This window comes from Dictyostelium discoideum (assembly GCF_000004695.1).
Source record: "Dictyostelium discoideum AX4 chromosome 4 chromosome, whole genome shotgun sequence".
In the NCBI taxonomy this organism is placed as follows: Eukaryota; Evosea; class Eumycetozoa; order Dictyosteliales; family Dictyosteliaceae; genus Dictyostelium; species Dictyostelium discoideum.
Window position 1 is genome coordinate 495,979 of NC_007090.3, and position 17,500 is coordinate 513,478.

The 17,500-nt window shown below is 24.6% G+C and overlaps 7 protein-coding genes across 7 annotated transcripts in view; 2 read left to right on the forward strand and 5 right to left on the reverse strand.

The window, feature by feature from the left end:
• Nucleotides 1–1,225: 1,225 nt before the first annotated feature.
• DDB_G0283303 (hypothetical protein) lies at nucleotides 1,226–2,629 on the forward strand (the record flags this gene model as incomplete). The annotated part of the gene is made up of 1 exon (XM_634061.1): nucleotides 1,226–2,629. One exon carries the CDS (start codon nucleotides 1,226–1,228, stop codon nucleotides 2,627–2,629), a length of 1,404 nt encoding a protein of 467 aa, XP_639153.1.
• A 157-nt stretch (nucleotides 2,630–2,786) lies between these two features.
• On the reverse strand, nucleotides 2,787–4,457 carry DDB_G0283305 (hypothetical protein; the record flags this gene model as incomplete). Its single annotated transcript, XM_634062.1, has 1 exon — nucleotides 2,787–4,457. One exon carries the CDS (start codon nucleotides 4,455–4,457, stop codon nucleotides 2,787–2,789), a length of 1,671 nt encoding a protein of 556 aa, XP_639154.1.
• Nucleotides 4,458–5,279: 822 nt separating this feature from the next.
• Nucleotides 5,280–11,743, reverse strand: DDB_G0283339 (hypothetical protein; the record flags this gene model as incomplete). Its single annotated transcript, XM_634063.1, has 2 exons — nucleotides 5,280–10,471; nucleotides 10,567–11,743. The coding sequence occupies 2 exons, from the start codon at nucleotides 11,741–11,743 to the stop codon at nucleotides 5,280–5,282; spliced, it is 6,369 nt and encodes a 2,122-aa protein (XP_639155.1).
• Nucleotides 11,744–12,641: 898 nt separating this feature from the next.
• Nucleotides 12,642–14,994, reverse strand: prpf39 (tetratricopeptide-like helical domain-containing protein; the record flags this gene model as incomplete). Its single annotated transcript, XM_634064.1, has 4 exons — nucleotides 12,642–13,874; nucleotides 13,953–14,099; nucleotides 14,193–14,529; nucleotides 14,612–14,994. The coding sequence occupies 4 exons, from the start codon at nucleotides 14,992–14,994 to the stop codon at nucleotides 12,642–12,644; spliced, it is 2,100 nt and encodes a 699-aa protein (XP_639156.1).
• A 269-nt stretch (nucleotides 14,995–15,263) lies between these two features.
• On the reverse strand, nucleotides 15,264–16,304 carry DDB_G0283309 (translation initiation factor eIF-2B alpha subunit; the record flags this gene model as incomplete). Its single annotated transcript, XM_634065.1, has 1 exon — nucleotides 15,264–16,304. The coding sequence occupies one exon, from the start codon at nucleotides 16,302–16,304 to the stop codon at nucleotides 15,264–15,266; it is 1,041 nt and encodes a 346-aa protein (XP_639157.1).
• Nucleotides 16,305–16,918: 614 nt separating this feature from the next.
• On the forward strand, nucleotides 16,919–17,383 carry DDB_G0283311 (hypothetical protein; the record flags this gene model as incomplete). The annotated part of the gene is made up of 1 exon (XM_634066.1): nucleotides 16,919–17,383. The coding sequence occupies one exon, from the start codon at nucleotides 16,919–16,921 to the stop codon at nucleotides 17,381–17,383; it is 465 nt and encodes a 154-aa protein (XP_639158.1).
• An 88-nt stretch (nucleotides 17,384–17,471) lies between these two features.
• DDB_G0283313 (RmlC-like cupin family protein) overlaps nucleotides 17,472–17,500 on the reverse strand; it is a gene marked incomplete at both ends in the record, with an annotated part of 1,542 nt that continues 1,513 nt past the window's right edge. The window contains one exon of the mRNA XM_634067.1: nucleotides 17,472–17,500. This exon is cut by the window's right edge and continues 1,513 nt beyond it. Within this exon, the coding sequence (XP_639159.1) occupies nucleotides 17,472–17,500 (29 nt within the window).

Sequence of the window (17,500 nt, forward strand, 5' to 3'; positions counted from 1 at the left end):
AATTAAAAAAAAAAAACAAATAATTAATTGCACTACTCAACCATATCATAGTGCAATTTTATTAAATTTTTTTTAAAAAAAAAAAAAGGTGAATAGAAAAAAAAAAAATACATCAAATTGGAAATGGAAAAAAAAAGAAATATAAAAATTAACACAAATACCACTACATTATATTTTTTTTTTTTTCTTACATCAACACACTTGAAAAATTATTTTTAAAAAAATGAATAAATAAAACACAACCACTATGATATAATTATGTGGGCGTAGATTTTGAGTGTATATATATAAAAATATAAAAAAAAAATTAAAAATTAAAAAAAAAATAAATGCACACATTAAATACGAAAACGGAAAAAAAAAAAAAATCACACAATCACCACTCTATTTTTGCACTTCACACACTTTTTAAAAATACACAACCACCACCACAATATATAATTATAAAGTAAAAAAAAAAAAAGAATAAATTTATTTTTGTTTGTTTATTATAATTATTATTATTATTATTTTTATTTTTATTATTATTATTATTTTTTTATTTTTTTATTTTTTTTTTTGTTTTTATTTATTTTTCAAACACCCAGATTATCTATAAATGGATAAAACCAATAATTGTATTTGTGTTATGTTGACAAAACTGCAGTACCTACCCCAAACCAAAAAAAAAAAAAAAAAAAAAAAAAAAATTCTCACATAGTTCAACATAACACTCTGCAAATCTTGAGAAGTATATAAAAAAATAAAATAAAAATAAAAATAGTGGTTGTTCAATGTGATATGACGATGGTGGACAATTAAAAAAAAAAAAAAATTAAAAAAAAAATTAAAAAAAAAAAAAGTTTTTTTTTTTGAATATTTTTTGTTTTCCATTTTATGGTTTTGTTTTGCGAAATTCAGCTTTTTTAAAAAATGTTTTATAAAAACAATCAATGACAATAAATATTAATTTAAATAAATAATCTCACCCAACACTTTAAATAATATTTTTTTTTTTTTTTTTTTTTTAAATAAATTTTTTCACAGGTTCAAATTTTTTTTTGTTTTTTTTTTTTTTCAATAAATTTTTTTAATCATTATTTCAAAAATGTGATTCTTTTTTTTTTTATTAAAATCTCAATGAAACGACATATAAAAAAATTGATATATTTTTTTTTTTTTTTTTTTTTTTTAATTTTTTAAGATTTTTTTTTTATTTTGATGTAAATAACTTTTTTATCAAAAAATGGAAGAAATAAAAAATGATTACACTTTTGTAGATGAATCAGATAAAAAAGATCAAAAAATAAATTTTAAAAACTTTAGAAAAAGAATTCAAGGTCAAACATTTATGAAAGATGATTTGGAATATGATAAGATTTGTAATGAAAGGTGGGATCTTAATTCAACGAATTCTCCAATAATTATTGTAAAAGCAATTAATGAAAATGATGTTGAAGAAACTATTAAATTTGTTAGAGATAATAAAAAATTAAAATTAGTTATTAAGAATACAGGTCATAATAATATATCAGCAATTGATGGCTGTGATGGTGTATCGTTAGATATTAGTTTAATGAAATCAATATCAGTTGACCAACAAAACCAAACTGTTACAGTTGGTGGTGGTTGCACATTTCATGATATTGACCAAGTTACATCTCAATATGGTTTGGCAACTCCGTTAGGTCAAATTTCATCAGTTGGAGTTGGTGGATATAGCACAGGTGGTGGAATAGGTCATTTAACAAAATTATATGGTTTATCAAGTGATAATTTATTAGAATGTAAAATTATTACATCAAATGGAGAATCAAAAGTTTGTAATAAACATACAAATTCAGATTTATTTTGGGTAGTTAGAGGTGCAGGTGGATTTATAGGTGTTATAGTTTCATTTACATTCAAATGTTACCTAATTTCAAATGTAGTTGTTGGATCATTTGTTTATAATATTGATGAAACAAATAATAATGCAAAGAATGCATTGGTTGAAGTTGGTAAAAGACATTTAAATTCAACAGATCCATTAGTTTATGTTATTAATATTAATGCTGGTTCACCTAACAATGTTTTAATAAAAGTTTTATATTTTTTAGATATTAATACTCCAAATTCATCAATGATTGGTGAATCATTAATTCAAGATTTCCAAAATTTGACAAAACCAACAACATCTTCAATTTCAATTATTTCATATACAAAATTGCAATGGGAATTTGATGGAATAATTTTACCAGGTAAATATTATCAAGAGGGACCATTATTAAAATCAACAATTACTTCTGAAGTTGCTGATTTACTTTTACAAGCAATATCAAATCGTAATCAACAAACATTTTCCTCAATTATCATTACTGAACTTGGAGGTATGGCTAACAAAGTTCATCAAAATGAAAGTGCATTCCCAATTAGAGATTCAACATTTAATATTTTCATCTCCTCTATAATCTTTACACCATCCTTAGAACAACCTCTAAAAGATTGGACAAAAAATACAATTCATCTCTTAAAGGATCATATTTCTGGTGAATACATTAATACAAGTTATTCAACAGATATGAAATTAATTTTCAAAGAAAACTTTGAAAGATTAAAAAAATTAAAAAATCAGTATGATCCAAATAATATATTCCGTTCATTAAATTAAAAATAAATAAATAAATAAATAAAAATAATAATAATTAATTTTTAAAAAATAATAAAGTTGTGATAAAAAAAAAAAAAAAAAAAAATATTATTATTATAGTTATAATTAATTTTTTGAAAATTTTATTTATTAAATAATTTTTTAATACATTAAAAAATTAAAGTACAAAAATAATTAAATTAATAACTAGAATTGAAATAAAGAGCCAACCAATGGATAGTTTATTTGAAGAACTATTTTCATCCTTTTTAACTACCTTTGGTTCAACAAAATATTGAGCTTCACATGCTGATAATTTAGTTTCATTACTACAACGTTCTGGTGTTCTTGGAATTGAAAGGTTTGGAGCTTCAACATCTGATAGGTTAATGGATGCAAAGTATTCTTCAGTAAGTGTACAATTCAATGTTGAATTTACTAAAGAGTATGCCTCGGAAAGAACTGGGGTATCTAAAAACAATTGAGTCATATTATTAATTAATAACATTAATTGATCAATTTTGTTTTGAGTATCTTCACTAATTTTTACACTTGAATCATTCCAAAATTTAAACAATTCTATTCTAATTTGAACTGTATCTAATTTATTAATTTCAGAAGTAATATTAATAAATTGTTTTCTAGTTTCTTTGAAAAGTGTATAATTATGTTTTTCATTTAAAATAAATTCAAATCTCTTTGCAAATGGATATGATCTTTGTTGTCTTGGATAACGTGTTTGAATTGATACACTTGATTTAAATTCACAATGGTATGGATCAATATCTTCAATTTCTTCAGTAAAACATTGACAGCCCTGTTCAACTGAAGAGGTCACAGCATTGTGAAGTTTCCAGAAAAAGGCGGCAATTGAACGTTTATCATCAGCTCTTACAGTTGAAAGTTTTGCAATTAAGTCACCACCTGTTCCTCCCATTAATAAATGTTCGATTGGGAAGAAACGAACTGCCTCACTAGAGTAACTATCACGGGCATATCTATCGTTTACTAATACTTTTGAAATCATATGTTCTCTACAGAATGGACATGCATGATTTAATGGGAAATAGACCATGAAATTTTTAAACTTTTCAGTTAAACTTGTATAAACAGTTGTAGTACTATTACCACTACTTTCACATGACGAATCTGAAACTCTTTGAGCAATAATATGGAAAACGGCCCACAATGAACGACCAAGGTATGTTGGGAAGCCAACTCTCATTTGCTGAGTTTTTGTATAATCACCACCAGTATATTTATCAAGGAATGGAATATATAGACCAGCATCAAAATCTAATCTTCTATTAATGTTTTCTCTTTGCTTATAAATACTTGTCATATAAGTACCAATCATATACCAAATATCTTGTTTCATTTTATCATTATCAAAGTTTTCTAAAAGATCATCAGATACAAATTCGTGGTCCTCTATTTTACTGCCATTAAAGCCACATGAGAAAGCATTCAAAGCGGTTGGTAAAAATACGGAATCCCACCAAGTTGCATTCACTGGATATGGATCAGGTTGAGCCAATTGATTTACAAATAAACTTCTTAAAGTTGCAACATTTGAATTACATTCAGGATCGAATTGAAGAGCAACATATAGATCCAAATAGTTGATTACCATTCCTCTATATTCATTCCATTGGTATGGTCTTCCGCCTTTGATTTTATCATCTTCACACCATTCTCTATCTTTTTGAGCATTTCTATAGGCAGCAGCTGTAAGAAATTGAAAAGATGCTTTTTGAATCTCTTGTTTTTTTGAAATATCACCAGTATGGAATCCAAAAATTAATTCTACAAATAAAATTGTTATAAATATAAATATTAATCTATTCATTTTTTATATTTAATAATACTAACAATAAAAAAAAAAAAAAACAAAAAAAAAAAAAACAATTTAAAGTTTTTTTTAATGATGTTTTAAATAAATTATAATTTAAAAGTTATACCCTACCCCACCCACACACACAATCAAAAAGTTTTTTTTAAAAAAAAAAAAAAAAAAAAAAAAAAATATAATATAATATAATTTTATAAAAATAAAAAACCATTGTGGGTGTTATTTTTGCTGTCTTTGATTGAAAATTGATTTATACCACCATTCAAATAAAAAAAAAAATTAGAACCTCAATGATTTATAAGAAAAAAAAAAAAAGACAGAAATAATAAAAATAATATTTAAAATAAAAATTAGAAAAAATAAATAATGTAAATTACCAACCACATCAAAAAAAAAAAATAATGTGGCAGATTTTTGAAATGAATTCATTCAACCTTTACTATTTTTTAAATACAGGAATATTAAAAAAAAAAAAAAAAAAAAAAAATATATAATATAATAATCGCAAATCAGTTTTTTTTTTTTTAACCACTTCTAAAAATCCATTTTTAAATTAAACAATCAAAAAAAAAAATCACAATCTTAAGATTTATTTTTTGTTTTTTTTTTGAATGAAAAAAAATCATTAAAACAGTTAAATTATCACTTTTTGAATTTATAAATCGTTTGGTATGTTTATTATATTTTTATAGACTCATTAAAGTTGATAAAATAAAAAATTTTAATCATAGACCATTAAAGATTTAGAGGTAATTAATTTTATAAAAAATTATATATATATATATTTTTTTTTTTTTTTTTTTTATTATTATTTATTTATTAATTTAATCTTTCCATTTTAATTTTACCTAATTTCTTATTTTTAATTGTTTTTGATTTTAATTGTTTTTTAGAACAAATTGTGATACCACCTTTTTTATATTTTCTTACAACTAAAATGATGGTTAGAGAGATCAAAGCAATAACAAAAATTACAACACCAGCTATGATTGCAGAGATTTGAGCTTTAGTGAGACCAAAGTTTGTACAAGTTGGATTAAGTTTTGAAGAAGCTGTGTTTACTTCTAAAACCATAGTGAAATCTGGATCCAATTCTGCTTTTGTAGAGTAGTAGGGTACATTGATACCAATCAAAGAGTAACTTCTATAGGGTATATCGGTTGTTATTGGAGAGAGGAAAGAGTTTGTAGTTTTTGTTATTTTACTATTGATGAGTTGTCTTTTTAAGAAACGAGCATATAAAGCTTGACCATTGACTTGAAGTTTTAAATATTCCGAGCCTGTACTATCATCACCATACTCTTTACAAGAACAAACATCACTATGACTCGATGATTCAATAGAAGCTTCCATAATTAATTGTAGATAAGATTGATCATTCTTGAAGGAATATTTCGATAGACGGAAAGAGTATTTCAAAGAGGATGGATTCACTTTATAGGAGAGATCAGCAAAGGCTACATTGAGGTCATTAATCTCCGATTGATCATAAAAACGTAAAGATGCTGTTAAATTTGTCAAGAAACCATTATCAGTAGCAAAGGTGGTTACATAACTAAAATGATAGAGAGAGTTTGCATTACTTTTATTTGAGAATTTCCAACTTTTATCATTGAAACGATAAGATTTATAGACTGAACCGGTTTCATCGATTTCATTTATACCCACGACTGATATTAGAGAGGAGATACGATTACTAGTTTCCAATAGAATTGAGGGTTCCAATACATTGATATGGGGTGGATCCAATGCTATTGGAGTGGAAGTGCAATCGGCACCAGTATAACCTGCATTACATTTACAACCTACATCAGTATCACATTCACCTTTAATAATACCACCACAATCATTTGGACAAACGAATGGATCACTATTATTGGTTTCATTTGGTATAAAAGGTGTTACCAAGAATTTATTACTTTCAATTCCATCAACGGTTACCTTTACAAAGAATTTAGAGCTAGTCGTATTGGTTGGATAAATGGTTAATAGTAAACCAGATTTAAATGTAACCTCTTGTTGAATGTAACCATTACCAAAATCAATTTCCACAAGTATTGAATAATCCTCAGAGATTTGTGATTGAAGATTATGACCAAATATAGTTAGGGGAGTATTTGTAACTGGATTATAGGAGGCCTTTGAAATGATTGGTATTGCACTATAGGTGGTTTGAATGAATGAAAAGGTTTTATTCAATTGATAAGCTGACCAACCCGCTATATTAAACATATTATCAGATACACCATAAACCGATAACATTAAACCATCGGGTATACCAAAACCAAATGGTACCTCAATCTCTACGTAATAATAGGCTGTATGAATTGTTGAATTTGAATTTTGTAAACATTTGAAATCATATTTCTCACCTCTTGAATTCTCTAAATAAACGATTGGTATATGATTTGAAGAAATACCAGATTGTGCATCTTCAATTCTGAATGAAACTAGCAATGTTCTATTCAATGAACCAACATCGATTGAAGTTTTAATTGAAGTTGTGAAACCATAAAGTAGTGGTGGAGTTACATCTAAAATCTTTTCGGTTGGACATTGAATTCTAATGGAATATTTCATTTCAATCTCTGTTAAATTTGAACCTAACCAAGAGAATGGATTAATATAATCGGTTAAATCATTTAGTGTGGTACTATATTGTCCATCCATTCCCAACAATGATAGTGATGAAATTCTATAGGTATGTGATCTGCACCAAACTGAGCTACTCTTTGGAATTGAGAATTTAAATGTTGGAGTGGTGGGATTTGATAGTTGTTCCTCTGCATTAGCCAATGTGAAAAATGTAGAATAACCAACCAAATCAAATTCACTTGTAAATGTGATATTACCCGATTGGAAACCACTTGTATCAAGTATTTGAATCTCCCATGCTATGGTGGTACCATCATCATTTTGATTTGGATACTTTATGCCATTCTCTGGAGTTCTTTTGATTTGTTTAACAATTGGTGGCATCGTATCATATTTAAGTTGTCTAATTGATTTGAAAACCGCTGCTTTATAACCCAACAATGAAGTCAATGAAGAAGTATCATACACTTTACCAGATGAAATGATTTGATATTGAATGGCTTGATTCGATAGATAAGATGGTAAATAGAAATCAACTACATAACCTCTATATTGTGAACTCCATTTCATTAGTAAATAATTTGATGGTGATTTTAAAAATTTAGATGCTGAATTACTATTATAAAAGAATTGAAAACCAGGTGTAAATGATAAATCATTCAATGAAGGATTCTTTCCATTTAATGAATTTGAATATTTTAATACTACTGTATAAATATATCCATCACTATTACTTGATTCATCAAGTTTATCATTATTACTATCTTCATTATCTTCATTATTATTATTATCATCACTATCACTATTATTAATATTACTATTATTATTATTATTATTTGTTCCATTTGAACTTAATATAAAATCAATTGCATAAATTGAACCAGGTTCAACTATTGGCCAATTTGTTTGATAAGGTACAATTTTTTGATTACCAACATTATCAATCAATATAATCTCATGATAATTTGGAAAGTTGAAATAATTTAAATACTTTTCAAAAGAACCATTAAAAACTGTACCTTTAACTAAATCTGAAGAGGTAAAAGTGACTTGACCAACTTTAATAATACCAACACCTGATAAATTATCACATGCATCAATGTGTAAGATTGCATTCATATAATCCAATGTTTTAATTGACACTGCTAATAATGATGGTGGTTTTTCATCGACATATCTATATTCATTTGAATATTGACGAATACTACTACTGGTGGTACCATTTCCAGGTATATAAGCCAAACCAGTTAAACTTGAGTCAATAATTTTAATAGGTTTCGTTAGATTGGATTGCATTGAAATTAATGGTACAGTTTCATCAACCATATATACTATGAATAATGAATCATTATGTGTATAATGTGGTAATAATTTTGTAATTGAATGATTGAAATCATTTGGATTGTATGGATTTCTATAAACCATACCATAAGGATATTGATTGATTACAAAATCAAATGGTTGTAATTGTACTTTTAACAATTGTCTATGATAATCCAATCTAAAGTTTATCATAAATAATTGTGCTGAACTATTATAAATTTCAGTTTGATAACCAACAGCTTTTCTTTGAGTAGTGATTTGAGGTAAACGAGAAACATTTTCAATTAAAATTTGTTTTGATCTATAATCTAAAAATTTTGATATTGTTGATGTATAATTTGTTTGAGTATTACCACCACTATTATCATCATCGCTACTATTACTAATATCATCACTACTACTACTACTACTACTACTACTACTACTACTACTACTACTACTACTACTACTACTACTACTACTACTATTATTATTATTACTACTGCTACTACTATTATTACTACTACTACTACTACCGTTATTACCACTTGAACTATCTGTTGGTAAAGTTTCATTTTGAGAACTGTTGTTGCTACTGCTACTGGTGGTGGTATTATTACCACTTGAACTATCTGTTGGTAAAGTTCCATTTTGAGAACTATCATTATTAATAGTACTATCAGTGCTATTACTACTGCTACTACTATTACTATGATTAATGCCATCTATTGGTGTTGTTGTTGTTGTTGTTGTTGTATTACCATTATCAGTACTATTAGTTATAATTGTACTATTTTCAGTTAATAATAATTTTGTAGATGGTAATGATAATAATGATGGTGGTGGAGCAGATAAAGGTGAAGGATTTAAAGTTGTTTGAGGAATAGGTATAGATTCAAAAGAGAAATTAAAAGTATATAATTGTACATCAAACAAATCACTAAGATTATATTGCACATATTTTGAAGGATTTACATAACCATAATAACAAACTCTATTCTCATCACCATATAGGATATGTAATGTATTTGAATCCACACCATTGTATTTCATTCTTGGTGTTGCAAAATCATCTCTTAAATAATTGAAACGATTATTATTATTTTTGTTATTATTATCATCAATTGAAGTATCTGTAAGTTCAAATTCAAATTGTGAATATCTTGTACTATTTGTTAATGACACATTCTTACCATCATAAACCACTGTACCTTGATATGAAGTTAATTTAAATGTGAAATTAGTTGATTGTGATGAAACGAAAGGATTGATTAAATTAAAATATTGGTTTGGAATATAGGTATTGGATGGATATGAAACTTCCAATGTTATAGTTGGTAATCTTGATCCAAAATAAGTATAATTTTGATAACTATTACTACTTCCATTAACAACTGTATTTACAACAGATGGTGAAATCAATTTAAATATTACAATAGTTTGAATGGTTGTATAAGCACTACTATTACTATTATTATTATTAAATGAAGAAGATTTATAATCTCTATAAGCTACAAACTTTGCATCATTTGATAAGAATTTAAATTTCTTTTCAATTGAGTAAATTGGTGAAACTGTCTCTAAAACCATTGAATAATAAGCACCTTGAAGTTCTCTACCTGGTTGATCATATTCAAAACTACTTGATGTAAAAATATTATTTTGGAAGGAAGAAGAAGAAGAGGAGAAGGAAGAAGAATAAAAAGAAGAAGAAACACCTCTTTGATAAAATGATATAGCATCATATTCATATAATGGGTAATATTGTTTATATGGATATAGTACACTAAATCTTGGTGATAGATAAAGTTTTTCAGGTGCAACTGAGCAAACAACCGATGGTATTGATGTTGAAAAATATCTATCATTATATTGAACAATCAATAATCCTCCAATTGGTATTCTAGTACCATTTGGAAATGTATCATTACTATTTGGTATCCAATATTTAATAAATAAATTTGGTTTTGAATTTATATATTCAATTTGAACATTTGTTGAAAAATTTGCTAAATTAAATGTATAACTATCATTTTTTAATATATAATGTATTAAAAATTCACAACCACCATTTAATTTTGAACTATTTGAATAAGTTTGATTTAAAATTGTATCTATTAAATAAAATAAAAAAATAAAAAAAATTAATAAATCAATAAATTAACATATTAAATAATAATAATATAATAATAATAATATAAATAATTACAATTAAATGGAAAATTTAAAAGAGGTGGTTCAGTTGAATTTGAAGAATCAGTATTATTTATAAATGATGGACAACTTGTAACTTTAATTAAATCGAAATCAGTTCTACCGTTTAAGCATTGTAACTCCATTGAAATTGAATTTGTAAGGTTTCCACAACCTTCACTACCAAAAAGATAAACGATTTGATTTTTATTTGATTGACCTTTTGAGTGAATTAATATTGATTTATATTGACATTGCATTGGAAATTCAAATTGACATTTTGTATTATTGTTATTATTTTGTTGTAATATTCCTGTTGCTGTTGGAGTTGGGGTTGTTATTGTTGTTGTTTTAGTTGTTGATGATGATGATGACGATGATGATGACGATGATGACGATGTGGATGTAGGTATTGATAAACTAATATTTATACATTGATTTATAGGTACATATATAGTTTGGCATAAACATTTTAAATAAACGCTAAATGTATTATTTTGTGGTGGAACTGTTGGTGTTGGTGTTGTTGTTATATTTGGTGTTAAAATTGGTGTTGTTGTTATATTTGGTGTTAAAGTTGGTGTATCTGTGGGATTATTACTATTGTCATCTATTTTCGGGCATTCAACTTTAAAATATTGAAAATTAATTGTGTTGTTTTTATTACTATTATTTTTATTATTGCCATTGCTACTACTATTATTATTTTTATCATTACTTAAACATTCGAGTGTCTCATTTTTAAAGAAATCTGTACAATTATAATTTGAAAAACTCCTTATTGTGGTAAAGGTGCCTTGTGCTGTCTCATTATTTATTATGTTACTAAAAGGTATAAAAATGGATATAAATGGACATTCATCATCGCTGCTATTATTATTATTACTACTATTATTATTATGCTTGGATATATGGTTATTTATTAAATTTGTACACTGACCCTCTGGAATCGTCATTAATTCCGTATAATTACATTTGTTTTGAAAAATAAATTTATATACATTGATTTTATTACCACTACTACTACTACTACTATTAGTTCCATTACTATTACTGCTATTATTATTATTATTAATATTATTATTATTACTATCTGTAGATGCTTTAACAAATATTGATGTTGAAAACACAAAAGATAATATTAGAAAAATATAAAATAAAAAGAATCCTCTTCTTTTATTTAATATTATCATTTTCTATTATTCTCTACCATATATCTATGTTATATATATAATATATATGTATCTCTATTTAAATAATTATATATTGTATTTATGTATATTTTTTAATATTGTTATTATTATTATTATTATTATTATTTAATATTAGTTAATAATTTTGTGTATTTTGAATTTTGTATTTTGAATTTTGTATTTTTTTTTTTTTTTGTATATAGTTATTTTTATGTATAAAAAGTAAATAAACAATAAATTAATAAATAAATAAATAAATAAATAAATTTGGGTTTTTTTTTTTTATTATAATTTTCTTTTATTTTAATGTGTGTTGATTATTATTTTAATAATAAATTATTTTTATTTGTTTTTTTTTTTTTGTTTTTTTTTTATGATTTAAAGTAATATTTGTGTGGGCAGAGGATGTGGTGGATGAGAAAAAAAAAATAAAAAAATAAAAAAATAAAAAAAATAATTTCTCTTTTTTTTTTTTTTTTTTTTTTTTTTTTTAAATTTAAATTTTTTTTTTTTTTTTTTTTTTTTTTGGCAAAATTCAGATTTTTTGAATCTTATTTACACTTTATTATAAGCGTGATATTTTACGTATTAAAATAAATGGGTTATAATTTTTCGCTATTTTTATTTTTTTTTTTTTTTTTTTTTTTTTTTTTTTGGACAAATTATTTTTGCCGATTAAACATTTACCACCTCTTAAAAAAGAATAAGTGGGTGAACTTTCAATTTTTTTATTTTTTTTTATCCAAAATTTTGAAGGCATTGTTTTTATTTTTTTTATTTTTATTTTTTTTTTTTTTTTTGATTATTATTATTTTCATCTAATCAATTAGTTTTTATTTTTATTTTTTTTATTTATTTTAATTAATTGTAGTCGGTCAATCTGGCTTTATTAAATTGATTAATAACCATATCCACCATAAAAACCTTGATGTTGTTGTTGGTGATGTTGTTGTTGTTGTTGTATGTGTTGTTGATGGTGATGTTGTTGTTGTTGATGGTGATGTTGTGGTTGAGCTTGTTGTTGCTGATAAATATAACTATTATTTTGAATTACACCATTATTATTTGAAGTTGGTGGTACAGAATAAGCAACTCTTTTATTTAGTGGACCATCATTATTACCATTATTAATAATACCATTTGTTGTTGATGATGATGATGACGATGATGATTGTAAATTCATATCGGTTAGTGATCTTTTCTTTGATTCTGGTTTACCATCAGGATATAAACTTTCAAATTTATTCTTTAACTCTTTATAACCTTTAATATCATTATCATATTGTAAATTAAATTCTAAATAGTCATTCCAAATATTCAATTTTTCATCATCATTTAATTTACAAACTAAAATTTCATTTCCATCCTTTTCTTCATCATCTTTTTCTTCATCATCTTTTTCTTTTTCTTTTTCTTCATTATTAGTATTTTCTTTATTTTCTTCTTTATTTTCTTCTTTATTTTCTTTACCATTATTTTTAATTTTATTTTTATCTAAACATAATGCAATATTATAAACTTTTTTAATTCTTTCAATTTGTTCAATTCTTTTTTCACTACTACCACTGCCACTTATAATAAATAATAAATTATTAATTTCAAAATTTATAAAATATAACCATAATAATTTTGAATCTGGATAAAGTGAAATTGATTTCTTTAAAACCTCTCTTGATGTTTCAAAAACGTCAACAATTTTATCAGCTTCCTCTTCACCTTCTTTTTCACCTTGTAATGATTGTTTATTTGATAATAAAAATGAAATATAATTTATAGATAAGAAAGGATAAGTCTTGGAATCAGATTGTAAACTTGTTAGAACCTTTTTAAAGAATTGATTTGCTTGTTGAATTGAATGATTTCTACGTTTAAATGAAACCAATCTTAAAATCACCTCTAAATGAGTTGGTAATAATGAATGTATATTCTCCAAAATTGAAAATGCCTTTTCAATATTACCCAATGTTGACTCTACGAATAATGAATACTCCAAATGAATATCAGCTCTCTTTTTTAAGAATATCTTTGTCGCTCTCTCAAATATTGATTCAATTAATTCATTCTTATTATCTCCAACATAACTTTCTTGTAAAAATTTAATATATTTTAACCAAAATTCTGAATAATAACACTTTTTTAAAAAAAATAAAAAATAAATAAATTAATATGATTAATAATAATAATAATAAATAAATAATAATATACTTACACATGGTACTAAACATCTTTCAAAAAGTTTAATAACTTCCTCTTGAGTTACAGATGGATCAGATTCCATATAATTGAAATATGATCTCCATACTGATAATGTCATTTCATCAATTGGTTGAATATGAAAGAAGAATCTTTTATTTACCTAGATAATATTTTTTTAAAAATAAAATCAAAAATTAGTTTGTGTTGTGTTTATTATTATTATTATTATTTTTTTTTTTTTTTTAAAACTTACAATTGATTCAAAATTTGATCTTTTTGAAATTTTTTCTAAAGTTTCATGATACCATTTCTCTCTATTTTGTAAGACCATTTGTTTAGTTTCAGCATCATAACCAGTGTATTCTTTTCTTTCTTCTTCTGTTAACATATCATTAATTTTAATTCTATCGATATTATCTTTAAATTTTTCATTAAAAATTTGTAAATTCTCTAATGGTGTCTTTAAAATACTATTAAATATTGATGCTAATTCATTATTCTCTTGTCCCATTTCAAATTCAATATATTTTTCCCAAAATTTACCACTTTGATAATCTGTACCAATAATATTAATGCCTCTTTTAAATACACTATATATAAAATAAAGCAAATTAAATCATTATTAGTTACTTTTATTTTATTATTTTTTAAAAAAAAAAAATATATATTTACCTTCTAATTTCATCAACTGGATAAGATTTATCAATTAAATGAGTACAATAATTTAACCAAATATCAACACTATGTGGAATTGATGATACTGCTTTTTCAAATATTTCAATTGATTGAGTTGTATTATTATGAGCATACTCATGATCTGCAAATCTTTTCCAATATAAAAAACATAATGGAAATTCATTTAAAAATTCACTATACACTTTTCTAATCTTTTCAATATCATTAGTTTTCTCTATTACACCAATTAAAAATGTCCATTGATTAAATGCCAATGGATTAGTTTGAACAATTTTCCAAAGTTTATCTTCTTCACTTAAATTTTGTGGTGAAGTTGTTGGTGTTGATGTTGTTGGTGGAGTTGTTGTTACTTCAGTCATATTTTTTATTTTATTTTATTTTCTTTTGTTTTTAAATTTTATTATATAGTAGTATTATTAATTAAATATTATATATATATACATATATTTATGAACACAACAAACTTGGTGAAATAAAAAAAAAATGAAAAAAAAAAAAATGAAAAAAAATAAAAAAGTGAAAAAAATAAAAAAAAAAAAAAAATAAAAATAAAAATAAAAAAATAAAAAAATAAAAATAAATTTTCCAAAAATTTCCTAGTTCAGAAAAAAAAAAAAAAGATTTTATTTTATTCTGATAATTTATTTAAATCATTTTTAGTTAAAATACCAGTATCTAAAATGATTGAAGTTACTAAAGTCATTGGAGTAACATCGAATGCTGGATTAAAAGTTTTTGAATTTTTTGGAGCCCAACGAACTTGGCCAAAGGCACCACTTGCACCTTGAACTTCAGTTTGAGAACGTTCTTCAATTGGGATATCTTTACCAGTTAGACATTTGATATCAACAGTTGACATTGGAGCCACACAATGGAATGGGATGTTATGGTGATTTGCCAACACTGCGACACTGTATGTACCGATTTTATTGGCAAAGTCGCCATTGGCAGCGATACGGTCGGCGCCAACCAACACCCTTTGGATTTTACCATCACGCATTAAGCATGCAGCCATGTTGTCGCAGATTAGTGTGTATGGAATGCCCTCTCTCTCCAACTCGTATGTAGTCAAACGGCCGCCTTGGAGCAATGGACGGGTTTCGTCGACATAGACATGGATGTTCTTGCCCTGCTTGTGGGCCTCCCTGATGACGCCCAATGCAGTGCCTGCGCCCACTGTGGCGACACTGCCGGTGTTGCAGTGAGTGAGAATGGACTCGCCTGGTTGGATCAAGGATGCCCCGAATTTCGACATCTTGTCACACATGTCCACTTCGTTTCTAATGATACGCATTGCAATCTCGCCGAATCTGGTGGCAGAGTAATCACGATTTTCAACATTACCCTCCTTCAATTGCATCATCTCATCAATTGCAAACATTAAATTAACAGCAGTTGGTCTTGATTCTCTCAACTCTTGTGAAACTTTCACTATCTCTTCTTTAGTTAATTGTGGGTTATACAAAATATGATTATATAAACTCATTGATGCTGCTACACCAATCAATGGTGCACCTCTAACTGAAAGTTGTTTAATAAATGTAATCATATCTTCTGGTTTTTCACAAACCAACCATTCTTCAATATCTGGTAATTTTCTTTGATCTAAAATTTGTAATTTCTTTTCATCTTTATTATATCTAATTGATAAATAATTAAATGATTCCATTATTTTATTTTATTTTATTTTATTTTATTTTATTTTATATATATCTATAAAAAAAAAGATATTTATAATTATTTTAAAAATCAATTTATTAAAAAAATGAAAAAAAAAAATGAAAAAAAAAAAAAAACATACTGGTTTTCGTCTCCTATGGGAAATGTTTAAAAAAAAGTATTTTTTTTAATTTTTATTTTTTTTAATTTAATTTTTTTTTTTTTTTTTTTTTTTTTTTTTTAATTTTTATTTTTTTTAACAACAACTTTTCACAAACAACAATAACGATGAGAGTCATTTTACAAATTTGTTTAGAAAAAAAAAAAAAAAAAAAAAAAATTTAAATAAACAATAATTCCAAGATTAAAAATCTTACAACTTCATTATTCATTTTTTATTTAATGTAAAAAATAAAAAAAAAAAAAAAAGCGTGTTTCATTTTTTTATTTTTTATTTTTTTTTATTTTTTTTTTTTTTTTTTATTTTTTTTTTTTTTTTTTTACAAAATCAATCAAAACACGAATCTTTTTTTTTTTTTTTTTTTTTTTTTTTTTTTTTCATAAAATTTGTTTTTATTTTTATTTTTATTTTTTTCATTAATAATTAAAATAATAATAAAAAAAATGATTAGATCAGCAATTTCAAATTTAAATTCAGCATCAATTAATTTAGAGGCATTACTTGTTACAAATTTTACAAAACCATTATTATTTAGAAATAATTTCAGTGGTGATTTAACACCAACTGATTTCACAGTCACTGATAATAGACCAAACCCAAAACAAAAGAATATTGATATTAAAAATGCATTTCAAATTCAAGCAGAACCAATCGACTCAAATGATTTAATCATTAGTGAAGATTCTTTAAAAACTAATAAAAACAGAGTCGTTGCAATGCCATATCAATTCAATTATACAAACTATTATAAAGGTAAAAGAGCAACTAAAAAAGGTGTCACTAAAAAGAAGAGACATTTAAAAGATTTCGGTGTCGTACCACACATTTTCCCAGAATCAATGTTTAGAGATTATTATATGAAACCAATTCCATTATCAAAAGTTCAAGAAGGAAATATTGATAATTAAATACAAAAAAACAATAATAATAAAAAAAAAAAAAAAAAAAGATTAAAAAGATTAAAAAGATTAAAAAGATTAAAAAGATTAAGTAAATTTATTGTGGTGGTGTTGTTGTTGTTGTTG